Consider the following 16,570-nt stretch of genomic DNA (forward strand, 5'->3'; position numbering starts at 1 on the left):
ACTGTCATACAGAGTGAAGTAAGTCAGAAAGAGAAAAACAATTATCGTATATTAACATATATATATGGAACCTAGAAAAATGCTACAGATGAATCAGGTTGAAGGGCACAAATAGAGACACAGTTATAGAGAACAAACGTATGGACACCAAAGAGGGGAAGTGGCAGGGGGTGGGTGGTGGTGTGATGAATTGGGAGATTGGGTTTGACATAGATACACTAATATGTATAAAATGGATAACTAATAAGAACCTGCTGTATAAAAAAGTCAATAAAATTCTAAAATTCAAAAAAAGAAAAAAAAAGTTAAAAAAAATGTTATCCCCAAATCATAACTAGATTCTTACATTAATTCTTTCAATGGTATAAACAAAAGCAATTAAAAGCCTTAAAATAAGTTCCATCTGTCAAAGAATTTGGAGATAAATGAACTACAGTAATCTAATGCTCCCATTTTCATCAGACTTGACTGAATTTTCGTTATGTAGCTATATCCACAGTAAACAATTAAAAATAGACAATTAAACATGATTTTTTGGAAACTTTTTTCAGAGCTTAGAAATATAGAATGACTTGCAGAAAAATAACATTTTAAGATTATTCTATTACTAATATGTTTATGGACAAAATGTAGGGCAAGCAATTTTGAAGAAAAATATTTTTATAAGAGCACTATATATTCATAATACCAACTTCAAAAATTCAGATTGCTGTGGTACAATAAAGAAACAAATATTTGGTCTTTGTCCTGGTTCCTAGTGCAGGGCTCCTAAAACCCTTGTAATCTTTGGAGTGATAACAGTGTCTTTTGTATGCTTGTGAGATGATGGGGGTGGGGGTGGTGCCTAGAGGTAATGGAAGACACTAGTGGGGGCTAAGTAGCTCCTTGGTGGGAAGTGGTCTGAGAGAAACAAAGCCAAGATTAGAAGGTTGGAACTTTCAGTCCTGCTCCCACCTACAACCCCATGCCCAGGGAAGGGAGTGGGGTGGAGATTGACTTTAATCACTAGTGGCCAATGATTTAATCAATCATGCTTTTGTAATGAAACCTCCACTAAAACCCCTAACAGATGTGGTTCAAGGAGCTTCTAGGTTTGGCAAACACTTTGAAGGGCTAGGAGGGTGGAGCCCAGAGAGGCCATGGAATCTTAATCCTCCACCTCTCCCCATGTATTGCTTCCATTTGTTTTTTCTTAAGTTTTATCCTTTTTAATAAAGCTGCAGTTGTAAATAGAGCAGTTTCCTGAGTTCTGTGATTTGTTCTAGTGAATTATTGAACCTGAGACGTGGTCTTGTGAAGTCCTAAATGTGTAGTTCTCCACGCAGAAGTGTGGGTAGCCTGGGCATTCTGTTTGTGGCTGGCATCTGCAGTGGGGAGCCCTTAACCTGTGGGATCTGCTCTAATTCTATGAGTTAGTGTTAGAATTGAATTGAATTGCTGGAAACTTAGTTGGTGTTGGAGAATCAGCTGGGGCGTGGAAAAACAACATGAAACTGGTGTCAGAAGTGGTGTCAGAAAACACCACTGAAGTCCATAAAAAAGAACATTTTGAAAGTACATGCAATCTTGCCACTAAAAGGTGACCATTATTAACTTTTTAGTACATTTCCATTTAGGTTTTTTTTCTGCATATATAATCAGTCATTTATGAGGAATAAGAATGTTCATTTTATATCCCAAAAGGTATATTAGCACTCAGTTATCCTATAAAGTATATTTGATAAAATTTTATAATATATATATAACTCTGTATTTTATTTTCAGGAAGATAGCTAACTAAAAGATTGTCTCAGGTATAAAAATGTGTATCTTATTATTTCTTGAAGGAAAAGGAATTTTGTTGCTTAAGTAATATTTATTGATGATTAATCCTCTCCAAACTGTATTATCTATTGATTTTGTTTCTTAAATTAATGAAAAATACTCATAAAAGTTACTAAATATGTTCAAAATATAAAATAATTTTACTTATCAACAAAGTATTTGGATCTTTGCATTTTATATAAAGTATATAGGTTATATATAGTGTATGCAGAGTATATAATATACATACATACATACCTACATATAGATATAGATTTTATAAGCAGAATATTAAATTTATAACAATATATACATTAATATATATTAATGTAAAAGGGAAAATAGAGGATTAAAGAAATCTTGTAACAACATTGTATTTTTCAAGATGATATAACTTTCTTTCCAAGTAGATGAATGTTTCTGAACACAATGAGTAGTTACTGCTTATGAGTCATGATAACTTATTGCATTACTTTAAAGGAAAATATCTGCTGGTCAATAAGTTAACAGAACTCAGTCATAAATTCATCATATAAAGGATGAACTGTTTTGTCTGTATTCCTTCTTACCTTCACCTGTACACTAGATCCCATCTTCCCTTGCCTACTCAAATGCAGAAACCACACAATTTTCTCCTCTCTTGCCTGTATCAACTAATTGTCTCTTCATACCAGATTAAAAGGAAGAGGATGTAATCTCTATCATGCTTAAAAACTAACCAATCAACAAAACAAAACAAAAAAATGCCCTTGATCCAACATTTCTCTCCAGCTACTATATTTCTTAGCTCTTATTTACAGAAAAAGATCTGAAAAGAGTTGTCTTTACATGTGGTTTTTAACTCCTCTCTTCCCATCTGCCTCCAACCCATTTTAATAAGGCTTCATCAAACAACTTTTGTCAAAGGCACAAGAACCTCCAAGTTGCTAAATCCAGTGGTCAAGTGTAAGTCCCCATACTAATTGAAATGTTTCATTTGCCTAGCTTCCAGGATCTCTAACTTTCTTCCTATCTCACTGGCTGCTCTTTCTAAATCTACTTTGTAGACTCTGCATTTCCAAGATCTCAAAAGTTAGGGAGACCCAGTGTTTCAGTCCTTGGTCTTCTTTTATATGTCTATATCAATCCCTTTATTTTATCCAGTCACATGGGTTTAAAACAAAATCTACTGTGACGCATTCTCCCAAGATTGTAGCCAATGCCCACACTCCTACATTTGAGGGGTGGCCAAGCAGTGGCTGTTTGTGGGAGAGACAGAGACAAGTTGGATGTGCTGGTTGCAGTGTCCCCATGGCTGTGTGAGGTCCCACATGGTGTGGGATGGAAGTCGAGGTAGGAAGAGAAGGAAGATGGGTAGTGAGTCAATGGCCATATCCCGACATGGAACTCCAGGGAACTGAAGGATTCTAAATTAAATCCTGGCCTTCCAGGTGGTTTTCAAGGTATATCTGTTAGAGTAGGAGGTTAGGATATGTTTAATTTATCATTTTGTACTCTTGCCCTGAGCTCTGTAAATGTTGAAACTGGCCTGTTCCTGCCCACAGGGTTGAGCCAGTCCCCTCTGCCAGATCACTGCTTTCCCAGACTCTCTTGCATTAAGAGGTGGTCATGTGATCTAGACATGTGATATGAGCAAGGAGCTTCTGGGAAATATCTTCTACCCTGACCATGAGAGAGAAAGGCATGAGAAAAGGCTTCTGAGGAAAATGTTCTTTTCTCCCTTCATCTTTGCTTTTGAACACAATTGCTAAAGGATATGATGGTGGGAACTGAAAGAGCCATCTTTGGACCACACGTTGACACTGTGAATGACAACAGCCAACATGCTAAGGATGATAAAAGATGGAAAGAGCTTAGGTACTTACTACCATTACTGAGCTATTAAACCAACTATGGAACCACCTACCTCTGGATTTTGGTTTCTGTAAATCATCAGTATCATTATGATTTAGGCCCTATACTGGTCAGCATTTGCTACTCATAGCAAAGCTATGCTAACAGAAACATACAGTGACTAAGTGACAGAAACCAGTCTGGCTGGAAAATCACTATTTCAAGTTTTTGTCATATCTGCATACCACCTTTACATTATTACTTTTTTTCCCCAAAATATCTCACTTTGCTTAATGTTTTAAAAGGAAATATATCATTGTCATAAATTTAAAAAACAGGATCATTTACCATTATAGAAAGTAATAAAGATATATAAAACAAAATCAATACTGAAAATAAAACCTGAAAACCATTAAATGCAAAAATAAAATAAAATCTATATACCAATGAATCCAGATTTAAATCTTCAGCTTTCATTATTTCAACTGCCTACTCAGCATCTACACTGTAATGTTTAGTAAGTCTTTCAAAGTTATGCTGTTAATCACTTCCCCCAAAACTTCTAATCTACCCGTAATGTGATTTTTTTCCTACAGTTCCATATCTCAGTACCGCAAGCCAAAATCCTTGGAATCACACTCCACTCCTTTCTCTTATAGTCTACGTAAAACAAATTAGCAATTCTGTAAGTTCTATCCTCAAAACATATCCAAAATTTTAGCACTTCTTGTTTATTAAATAAATTAATGAATAATTAAAGGACAAAAATCATATCAAAGTTTATACATTAAAAATTAAATAAAATATGTGAATAATATGGAATACAAATATTATTTAATTATAATTATTCTCAGATTTCCTCCACTCTTATAAAAGTTTAAGTTAATATTTGCTCTGAACTATTTGGGGGGAAAAACTATAGCCTTATTATGACTACTTATTTTAGATTAATTTTGCTGTTGTGTGTACGATTACTTCAGAAATTTTGGTTTCATAATACAATTCTGATTATCAAGCTTTCCAAAAGCTAACTGCACATTTCATATAGGATACAAAGGAAACCTGAGTTCAGCCACATATAAAGAACACAGGAGCTGCTAAATTTTACATTTTTCTCATAAAGAAGAATTATTTTTCCCTTAGGTAGTCTCTCAGGCTTTCTCATCCTTAGGCTGCAATTGACTCTCCTAATTCTGATATAAACCTAATTATTTTGGGGAAAAGTGAAAGAATTATTTGATCTCAAGGTATAACACTTAACAGTTCCAGTGTGCCTGTGACAGTCATCCTTCAAACTGTTTTTTTTTCTCAAGTGTCAGCTCCCAGAGTATGAAGTATGCCAAATACAGTGATGCATAAAACACCTGGTTCCTAGAAAGATCACATAGGGATTTGAATGCACTTTAAAGAGAAAGCCTCAAAACAGAGACTAACACTTTTAACATTTCAGAAAACTTAAAACTACAGCGTAAAACGCATAATACAACGAGACTGGCAACAGCACTTGGCGAATGTACAGCTTCGTAAACCAGTGGTTACAGTTCATTTTCCATTGAAGTGATTGTTAAATGCTTGTAAATAGAAATTAAGTTAATCAGCAAAGGACTAACTAATACCTAAGGAAGGATTTAACTTATTTGAAGCGACTCTAGTGGTGTCAACAATGCACAGGGCTCCAAACAGTGCTGTTTAGATTGTATTACTTTTCAAATACACCTGGATCATTTATGATAATGTTATGGCACATTTCCAGTGATATTTAACCACAGAACAAGGAAATGGAGGAAAGGTGGAGAAAATGAGATAACAGATGATATTCCTTTCAGAATTTCTTAAAAAGTATTTTATCTTATAACAATGAATAAAATAAATCAATTATTGGTTCTGACTCAAGAACTAAAGTGTTCAATGTGTGTGTGGGTGTTGAAAAGTATATTTGATTAAAAAGGTTTGGAAAAAAACACATCTTCAGTGTAGTGTGTTGGCCCTGGAATCTTTTTGTAAGATGTGACAGTTTTTAAACACAACATCTCTAAATAGTTAGAAATATTTTAAAATAATTAGAAATTTGTGATGTTTTCATTTAAATTGAGTAGTTTTGGTGGTGGAAGGTAAACAACCAATAAAGTCAAGTGAATGGAGACATAAGTTTTTTTTTTTAAAGTCGGCATGGACTATATAAACTATACTGAGCTTCCTGTTTAAAAACCCCAAACAACATTTCAACCTTTTAACATCACTAGCTAATATTTTAAGAAGAATGAGAAAGTACTATAAATATTTTCCTCAAAACTCATCCAAAAAACATTGAAGTGGATGAATATTTTTATTAAGTATAATTCAGAACTAGGTTTACTGTTCTTATAAAGGATCAAACTCTTTTTAAGATATTGCTCTGACTATGGTATAAAAATGTTACCATTTTGAAAAGCAGGCCATATATATATAATTCCATCTTAATATATTAATATAAAGAAGAAAAATTAAAGCATTGAATTTTTTTGTAATGTTGTTGCATTTTTCAGGATTATATCATTCTGCTTTTCCACCTTCAATTTTTTAGAACTCTACCACATTTAACTCCATGAAATACTAATGTAATGCTAGTCAAGCTAAATTACTTAACTGTTTCTACCAATATCTGGAAACACAGTACAAAGCAAAAGTTACCTTCTTAAGGAATAAATAAGTTATTATGGATACTGTTAAGGCAAAACATTTTTCTATTCATCCCTGAAGCTACTCAGAAGACTTTTTAGATTTCATTATGTACGGCAGGTGCCCAAGTTCACTGAGACACTTCTTTTTTTTAAATTTAGAGCTAACTACAGAACTTGTTATTAATTAATCAAATGAGCATTTCACTCCTAGAGCCAATTCTTTTATAACAGGATAACTCTGGCTTAAAAAAAAGGATCATATCAGGCAAATTCTTTATGACACTACATAAGAAACAAAGCCAGTCAAATTCTAATGAGATTTTGATAAGAGGTTGAGCAAATTTCAGTAAGGAAAACACAGAGAACCAAAGGCAGCAATATAGTTCCACATAGAGTGGTTAAAAATAATCAAATCATCCTGTATGAATACTAAATTATGAGCTGTATGCTATACATATATGATTATATTTAATTATAGCAAAACTCTACAAAGTAGAATCAATTATTCCCAATTCTGAGGAGATACTGAGACTGAGAGCCATGATGTGACTTGCAAGATCATATAACCATCACAGGACTGAACTGAAATTCAAATTGAAATTGTGTATGACATGAGTTTTTGCTCCTCTTTAGCACTACACCTTCCTTTAGCAATTAGAGCACAGGGAGGAAGGAAGGGAAGTGAAAGGTGTTTCTTTAAACGATCTGACATTGTATTTGTCAGCCCATCACTCATGTAAAACCCAAGTTAAGGGGAGACACCAGAAATTGGAAAACTAGACTAGGTCAAAATCAGAATCTTGGATGCAGAAGTCTGTCCCTGGAAAAGGGCAAAGGGTCAGACATAGGAAAGGGAAGCTTAGTAGATTCCTCGTCTCTCCATACGGGCACCAATTTTCTTTCCTAGCCCTAAAAGCTTCTATTATTTCTTTTAATTCTGCAAAGTACTTGTGATGCTGTTAAATATTTTTTCAACAAGAGAAGTAGTTGATAACTACAGAAATGATCAATTTTTATTTCTAAGTTAAATGTCAAGCGTGCTATAAATGCTTCTCAAGAATTAAAGTTCTAACTGTCATAATACTACAGCAATACTATAAATTAATTTTGTACTGATAACAATTCATTAACTGTTTTATTTATATTTATATTATTTTTTAAGAACTAGGTTAGATTTTTGCTATGATTACTGTAAGCTCCAATTTCAACTTGTTTGAAATTACATCAGAAAATTCAAATGACTGGAATTACTTTTTTCCTCCAAATATAATTACCTATTTTGATGAAAAGAAGACAAAGGACAAGTAAGCAAACAGCAAACCGAAATGCATTATTTAGTTTTAAGTACTTTTTTAGTTAAATCTGAGACTTGGAGTACCTCATTTCTTCTGTAATCACATTAACTATAGGAATTTACTCTATTATTATTTTTTCCCAGAGTATATCATTAATATAGTAATGAGCCAATGAAATGAATGTTTTATACTATTATCAAAAGGTGTTTATTATGATGACTGTGAAGTAAATTTAAAATTAAAATATAATTAAACTATTTAAAAATAATAATTAAATTAATTAGAGTAAATTAGAGTTATCCATGCAGTGTTAGGGAAAAGAAAATCTGTAGAGTAGCAGCAGATAAGACCTGAAGCACAAGTGGGTACACCCAGAATGGCCAGAGGGGCACATGGCTTAAAAAGGGACAACTAGACCAGGAAGGCTAAGTAGGCCATGGTAGGAAGTCTGGACTTTAGTGTAAGAGTAACTGGAAATCACTGAAGAGTTTTACCCAAGAGAGTTGCATAATCAGAGTTAAACTTTTCAAGAGATCACTCTAGCTAATGAAGGCAGGAGCAAGAATCAGAATGGGGAAAAATGTCAGGAGGCCACTGAAGCAGCTTTGCAGAAGTTCATGGTGGCCAAAAAGGAAGTGGTGGTAGTGAACATGGGGAGAAGCAAACACATTTTAGATAAAGAAGATATTTCTATGTGAAAGAATGTGCATAATAAAAGTAACAAATATTTGATAAATGAATGAATGAATTGTTCTAGAAAGACACTGACCAGCAAAAGGCCTTATATGGTGAGTTTATTTTCTCAATAAACTGCCCAAGGTGGTGCATCTTATTCATCACTTTACAAAAATACAAAAAAACCCCAAGAAAACATTATTAACTTTTATGCCCTTTCCCTGTACTAAACAAAGAAGACATTGCAAATTAACGATGCTATGCCTTTAAAATACTCTCACATCACCCATATCACTTAAAAATTCATGTTATACAGATCCTTATTTTTGTTAAAAACAAAAAGGATGCCAGATTTTGTGTTCTGCTTAAACCTTTCTTAAATGCTTGCCTTATCAATTATGCCCTGGTGATTTTTTTTACAAGCACTTATTAAATAGTTAACATATATAAAATGAAATAAAATGTCCTTCAGATTCTGGAAAGTTCTAAGGATTATTTTCTTGAGATTTCTCTCTTCTTATCTCTCTCCTGCATGCTCTCATATCCCGTAGATGATCATTCTTCCTACTTTGTAGAGGAGAGCAGGCAGAAATCCCTCAATTTACTGCTCTACCCTGGTTCCACCAACATATCTACACCACGCCTATTATTTATTTTATCTAGTCTGAGTAGAAGAGGATCCTCCTAGCTGGCTTCTGTTATCTCAGTAGAAAAGTGTCCTTCATGAAATTGAATGGAGTGGAATTACTCTCCCACTATTCTGGATCTCATTCCCCATAGTTCCTCAGGTCATGACTATAACACTGATTTCCTTTCCTCTATTTCTAACCACTTTTTTACTGGTTCCTTCCCATCAGCATATCCATATCCCCCTTTTTTCCATCTTAAAACCACCCTCCATATTCTTTCTAATAGCTACTTAATTTCTCTCCTTGAGCCTTATTGATTTTTCCTTAAAAAGCATCATCAAAGGCTGATTACATACCTCTGCTCATTTGATGGCTGGGTATGTTTCATTATTATACCCATTTTAAAGAGGATAGGAAGCCTCAGAAAGGTTAAATAAACTTTCCAAAGGCTATAAACTATAAAGCAGTTTAGACAGAACTCAAATCAAGACAGTCTCATTTAAGGTTTTATTTTGCTTTGTAATATAAAGTTTGATGCCATCAATATCATTAAATGTAATTATTAGCTTTTGTGTGTTTGTTCTTCTAAATAGTAATATCACAGAGATTCAACCCATATTACCTAAAGAAATATATATGAATAATGAGAATACAAATCTATCTTTTAAATATATGACTGAACTAAGTGCAAAGCCTTTTTGAAATTTTTAATCTGGTAAAAGCTGTTACATAAATATCAAAGTATTATTCACTTCATTCTGATAGTACTTTAAAAGCATAACAAAAATGATAAAGTATTATATGCATTTTGTTATATATTACACAGTAATAGATATAAAGATGCAATTTATACTAAAGTGAGTAGAAGTATGATAAGATAAAGAAATTATAGTTTATGTGCCTATTTAACAATCAAAATTCAATATCATCAGGAGCAAATGGTCCAAGGAACTAATGCTACATTTTAGAAGGGCAGTCTAGTTGTACATAATTCAACAGTATAATGACTCAACTAAGTAATATTAAGAGTACAAAAGACTATTACTCATAGTAGATAACTTCTAGTTTGCTCCATTACATTATTTTTGCTAATTCCTTAGCTACCTTTTCAACTAATGTAGACAGATGACCCCTTAAACAAAATTAAATACTTAATGTCAATACACTTCTGTCACTACAGTCTTTAATGTATTACTTTATTCTATAAACATTCATTGAGGGCCTACTATGGGCAAGGAACTATGTCAGGCACTGCATGTAGGAGGATGAAAAATGGGTGACATCGCTGCTATCTGAGGTAGTTCAAGGAGAATGTCAGTAGCACATGAAAGTCACAGGCGACCTCATGAAACTTCTGAAAGTGCATTCATTTAAATAAAAACATTTAACCAAGTTAACACATAGCACAGGCAAATCATATACAAATGTTACTTAATATAGAATATATATTAATGACTAAAGTACATGTTCACATTACTTTCTCAAGTGTCATAGCCTCTAAGGGAATAAGACAAAATTTTTGGTTACACTAAAGAACTATTTTTTTTCCCCAGAAAATGTAAATTGTCTTCTTTTTGCGTATATATAAAAGAAGTACTACTAGTGAGGAAAGGATTGTGGATATTTTCATATCTCTGCATGGTTCAGGTTTTCGAGCATAAAAAAGTAGAATTTGGGTTAAAGGATAAACCTTGGGAATTAAAAGATGATTGAATAGGTAGTGACAGTCTTATGGAGAGATTTACTTCCCAAGAGGTAAATGTTAACATTTCAAAGGGGGTACAGCCTGGAGCCATATATATGTATACAATGGGATTTTACATTAGGGAGCTGAGGTATCCTTTTCTCTCTCAGGAAGAGAGGAGGGCAGCTGTACAACAGCTCCTCTGCAAACATCCAGGTTAATAATTTCAGGGTTCCTCTCTTTTGGTGTAAAAAAATCTCCCTTTTGGTACTTGCAGGTGCGACCATCTCACTCTCTTCACACTATTCTGAAGGGAGAGATGGAGTGTTGAGTACTGGTGTGGTTATTGCTCTAACAAATAACAGTCTGCCCAGACACAGCAACTTTGTTTCCTGGACAAAATAAATAAATGCATCTAATAAAAAGTTATCATACTGTAAATAAGAATTTAGGGGGAAAAGTTTCTTTGAAGACAGAACTTCACTATACTTATTTTCAGGCAGATCAAGTCACCTCAATAGTCAATACATGATCTTATTCAGCAAAGACAACACATTGATCTTTATCATTTTGCCATAAGATTTCAATACAATGAAAAGTAGGGATAGTTTAGTGTATCAAAGTAAGGTAGACTAAAGAAAAGAAAAAGAAAAATCACTTACTTGATATTATCAAGACAGCCCGATTCAGGTTTCAGAATGGCAGTGTGATGAAACATTTTATATAAAGCAATCCCAAGGAAGATTACATTAAGCTGGAATGTAAAAGGTACTGTTATATAGCATAACTGGAGTAGAAAAAAAGTAAGTGTATTCTCTATGACAGATGAGTTGTTCTGGGAAATTAGCTCTCCTACACTTATAAAGGAATTGGATCATAGATGACTACCTAGTATTTTAGTAAAAGCAAGAGGCCAGTTTGGGAACTCGGGATACCAATGAGTTACAAAGCACTGCTATGCCAAATACACACACATACAAAATCAGCAGCAGTTGGAATGATGATATGGAAACTGCAAGACAAAGCCAAGTCAAGTATATATTTTTTAAAAAGACAGTAATTATTCCAGGTGTGTTACTATATCTACCCTTTAAACATGGCCCTTGATCTACTGTTCAAGTGCTACATTACAAAACATAAATACAAAAATCATAGTATTTTTGAATAGCTAGGTCAAAAGGATTATAAAATGCTGGTTAAATTTTGATGCTACAACAAATTAGGGTTAAAGTAGAGGGAACCCCCACTGACATTGTTATATCACTGGACCGAGAGAGAACATATGATCTGAAACAAAACAAAATAAAGGCTCCAGTGTAAATTTCAAATATCACACATATGTAAACTGTATAGAAAACCACATGTTGAATTGCCCTTGTCACCTGTTTCGTTTATATATTCCAGAACTTGGGGCTATTTTGTATTTTAAAATAGTAAGTATGTAAATAATGATACCACCAATAGTATCTCAATTAGGATAAATAATGCATATTTGAAATCAAGATATTATGTATTTAAAAATTAAAAAAAGAAGTATGATTCCAGAATGTTTACCTAACTTACTTATCATTCTCAAGTGGAATCCTCTTAAATTTTAAAGGTTTTGAGATTTATATAAAAACAAAACTGGAAGGAACAGGAAGGTTATTTTGCCATATTTCCAATTTCTGTTTCCATTCATAATTCAAATTATCCAAATGAAAAAGAAAGAAAATGTACTGTTGTCAAACAAAGTCATCACTATTTAAAACCTATAAAACCAAATGGATTATGCTAGATCAGGCCCCTGAGGAGCCACAGTACTGCATAAGCTCTTGCAAATGCATGTTTTCTTCCCCCAAGGGTTTTGATTAAGTATTTTACAATATAAAAGTAGACTATAATGAGTGTCTAATTGCTTGAGTTATATAGGGTCAAATAAGTACATGCTGTCCCCAGATTACTCTATGTAAATTAAAGATAGACAGCACAAGAATAGTGAAAGTTTTATTTCTTGACCTGGGAAGCACATAGTTAATTAGGAGTTCTTACCATAATTATCAAGGTCGCCGGTCCTATAAAACTCCAAATGAAGTAGGTGTCAAGTCGGAGCCAACATCTGCAATGAAACACAAGGAAGAGAAGGCATTCAAGGACTGGATATGGGACATACATCAAGAGTGAGCGAGTGACAGAGAAGAATGTGAGCTGCAAAGCATTCCACCGGGAGACAGGAAATATTACATTGCTTGTTCATTTAAATGTTGAATTATGTGCCCAATTTCTGACAGCACTATTGATGGAGTAAGATAATCACCCCTAGAGGAAGCAGGAAAAAAATGGCACTGGGCCTATTTGCTAGGGCCTTTTGTGTCTGTCATAGAAACCTTAAAAAAAAAAAAAGAAAAAGAAAGAAAGAAAAAGCCATACACATAGCCATTAAATCGAGTAGCTTTAAGCTATCTTTTTCTCTCCAATTATGGTGCTACATAACCTGTCTATTAGCTGTCAGGTAAAGTGACATTTTCCTGTCAAGAAGATCTGAGGAAATTCAGTACAAAGAAGAAATAAGTTTGGTATCAGAAAACTGAAGTTTAATTAGGTTGGGCAGCCAACCTTTGAGAGTTCTTAAGTCTTAAAAAGTGCATTGTTACTGCTAGTGCTTCTGGGGTTGCAAATTATCCTTAGCATCCCATGAAGTTGATTCATGACCCAAAAGTAAATTATTAATCACTTAATTTCAGTTACATTTAATACTCCCTCAATTCTTAAAGCCTCTGGGAAATTACATTTTCATTCTTCAGGATGACAGGGAGACAAAATGGAAGTGACTAGTTATGAGAAAGATTAATGTAAATTTTGAACAAATTACATTTGATGTTAAAAATCATATCTTGAATTATTTGCCATTTGGCTATATTTGAGGCATAATTAAAAAAGAAAACATCTCCAGTGGAAAACAGTCGAGTGCTTTGCTAAGTGATCTAAAAGAGCAAATCCAAAGTATGTAAATATTTCTGATTATTATGTAACTGTTATTTAAACCTCAGCAATAATGGAATACCAGAAAAGCTATGTAGAAAGAACTTTATATATGTCAATACAGCAATAAATAAATAAAATGTTCCCTATTTGTATGATGAAATGTTATAAAATAGTGAAGAGGGAGGAAGTAGATCTTTATATGTCAATAGAATAGACCACAGTAACAAAGTTTAGTGAAAAAGTAAAGTGAAGAATCTATACAACTTTGAACTACAATACACATATTTTTGACAGATACATATATGTATGCAAGTTTTTTAATGAAATGGGAAAAATCATCAAACTCAGATTAGTGATTGCCTCTCATATGTGAGTAGAGAGGACCAGAAGCAGATGAAAAGGGCTTTAGCCATATGCTTTATTTTAGTAATTACTGAAAGCTATGTGCCAAAATACTAATATAGTTTTAACATTTGAGTGATAGAGGCAGGGATGTTTATTATGTTTTGTTTTTACTTTTATGTAACTTCAATTATTTTTAAAAAGGTTAGAAGCTAGATTTTTAAGTAAAGAAATAACCAAATGGCCTGAAAAAAAAGTGATTTCAAAACAAGAAAATCTGGCCTTATAGATATCAAGTTAAATATATGTAAACTAATTTCAATTGGAGTATAATATTTGCAGTCCAATAAGAAACTGACTACAGGGCTTCCCTGGTGGCGCAGTGGTTGAGAGTCCACCTGCCGATGCAGGGGACACGGGTTCGTGCCCGGGTCCGGGAGGATCCCACATGCCGCGGAGTGGCTGGGCCCGTGAGCCATAGCCTGTGCGTCCGGAGCCTGTGCTCCGCAACGGGAGAGGCCACAACATTGAGAGGCCCGCGTACCGCCAAAAAAAAAAAAAAAAAGAAAAAGAAACTGACTACAAGTACATATTTTTTACATAGACATATAATTTATCTTTATTCAAAATAAACATAATAATCCAATTTGAAAAAATGTTATTAGGGAGGCAATCAATACTTAAACTATTAGCCATTAGTTTGAGTAATTGGTTATCTTTTTGTTGTGCTGTTGTTCAAAAAATTTGGTCATGGAAAATAAGAGTGTGGTATTGCCAATAAGCAGAAACAAACCAGAGAGCACAAAGGTTGAAATATGAACATTGTCTTCATTCTGACCAGAGGCTAGTTTGTTACTGCCCTAATAACAAAGGAGTGTGTGTGTGTGTTGCAGGGAGACCAGAGAAGGGGAAATATTTGTGGGTCTCTCTGGGTGCTCAACAAAGACCACATTTTCCCTCAAGGTAAGGATAATAAAGGACAAATCATGGACATATTCCCAAATTAAAACATACAAAAGCATACACATACACACAAACACATACACCAGAGTCCAAGAATGTTGCTGAAATTGTATCAGCATGATATACTAATAATACATATAAGAATGACTGTTAATAGTACAGCCCCTGTTCTTCTGTAGGTCAGACGAGTTTTAGAGAGCTAATGTGAGAACCAAAACACATTTTCAGCAAGCTGTTTTCAAAGGAAAATGTATTTCAAGAATTTTTGAAAACTGTTATTCTACAGGTTAATGACTTCTTAGACAAACAATTTTAATTACAATATTACAGAAAGTCTTGGATAAAGTAGGGAATTTTAAAAATTTACATAATTTCACCAAATGTGCTGTTAAAATAAAATAATGTCATTAAGTTTTAGCCTTACAAAACTTTTATACCTTTTGAAAAAGGTCTGTTTTGCAAATGCTTTATCTGGAAATAAATGTGCTTTTGGCATAGTGATCTCTAAATGTAGAAGTGAAATTACTTTAGAAGTTATTATTTTTTTCTGTAAGAAAATTCTTCAATATCTATTCCGTACAACAGATTTCAATTCTCTTAGGAACTGAAGAGTGAAAGAGGCGATATGAAACACTTAACATGTATTAAATAAATCCTCTCTACTTGATGGCTGCCTGGGCTTGACTACCTTCTGGACCACAGTGTGGCAAGAATCCCTTTTCTAATTCAATTACCATATGGCCATACCTGCTGTTTTTGGCCACATGCTGGCTTTCTCAAAACTTTCTGTATTTCCTCTTTCCCATTAACTACCTTAAAAGTTTGTGTGATTTGTGCCCCGAGTTTCCTGTGCCAATGTTGAAAGAATTCACCCTGGCTTTAAGTGAGGGAGAGTACAGACATCCCTCAGAAACCATGAGGAATTGTTTCCAGGATCCCTCATGGATACCAAAATCCATGGATGCTCAAGTGCCTTACAGCTGGCCCTCCATATCCACTCATGCTCAATGCATGGATCCGGAGGGCCGGCTGTATTATGTGTGTGTTTTTACATGCCTGGGCACATACATCCTACCTCACAGTATTCGCTAAGTCTAGGCCATTCAATGTCACTTAGATACAATGCAAAACCACTGATTAAGGGGAGACAAATGCTATAAAGGAACAGCTTATTGTACTAAACATAATAAAGTCCAACTTGCAAATGGCCAAATAGACCGGCCATCGAAAAATACAATTTATCTGAAAATTGCCTTTATCCACTTAGCATCATTTAATTTGTGAAATCATTAATTTTAATAGGCTACTTTTGTTTAATTTTTAAGATATATCAATTCTTTTTTTAATGAACTTCTGTCATATACATAAAATCTATAAATTATGTTTATATCAGTACTGTAATAGAAGAGATAACCCGCTGTTGAAAGAGCAAATGCATTCTGATGACACTACATGCTTATTTGAATCAAGACTGAAAAATCTTACAAGACCAGCTATACTCTGGAATTCAAAGGAGAACTTGTCACATACCATAAACCTTGACTTTTTCTCCCATTAACCTATACAAAGATGTCACTGAAATTCTTTTTGTAGCAATTTTAAAAAAATTATAAAATCAGCATATATTGCCATATATTTGATAAAGTCTTACTACATTAATTCAGGTTTATTAGTTTAATACTCTAAACAACTGATACTAATCTGCATGGATAAATTATTATG

The 16,570-nt window shown here is 33.7% G+C and overlaps 1 protein-coding gene across 12 annotated transcripts in view; it reads right to left on the reverse strand.

Annotated features, from left to right (window-relative positions):
• Positions 1 to 16,570, reverse strand: part of ADGRL3 (adhesion G protein-coupled receptor L3) — an 861,986-nt gene that overhangs the window by 68,465 nt on the left and 776,951 nt on the right. For all 12 annotated transcript variants that reach the window (XM_067035741.1, XM_067035740.1, XM_067035734.1 and 9 more), the window contains 2 exons: positions 12,611 to 12,677; positions 11,242 to 11,333 (listed from right to left, as the gene is read on the reverse strand). In XM_067035741.1, the coding sequence (XP_066891842.1) occupies positions 11,242 to 11,333; positions 12,611 to 12,677 (159 nt within the window). The remainder of the gene's footprint in view (positions 1 to 11,241; positions 11,334 to 12,610; positions 12,678 to 16,570) is intronic.

Source organism: Kogia breviceps, chromosome 6 (genome assembly GCF_026419965.1).
Source record: "Kogia breviceps isolate mKogBre1 chromosome 6, mKogBre1 haplotype 1, whole genome shotgun sequence".
NCBI classification, from domain to species: domain Eukaryota; kingdom Metazoa; phylum Chordata; class Mammalia; order Artiodactyla; family Physeteridae; genus Kogia; species Kogia breviceps.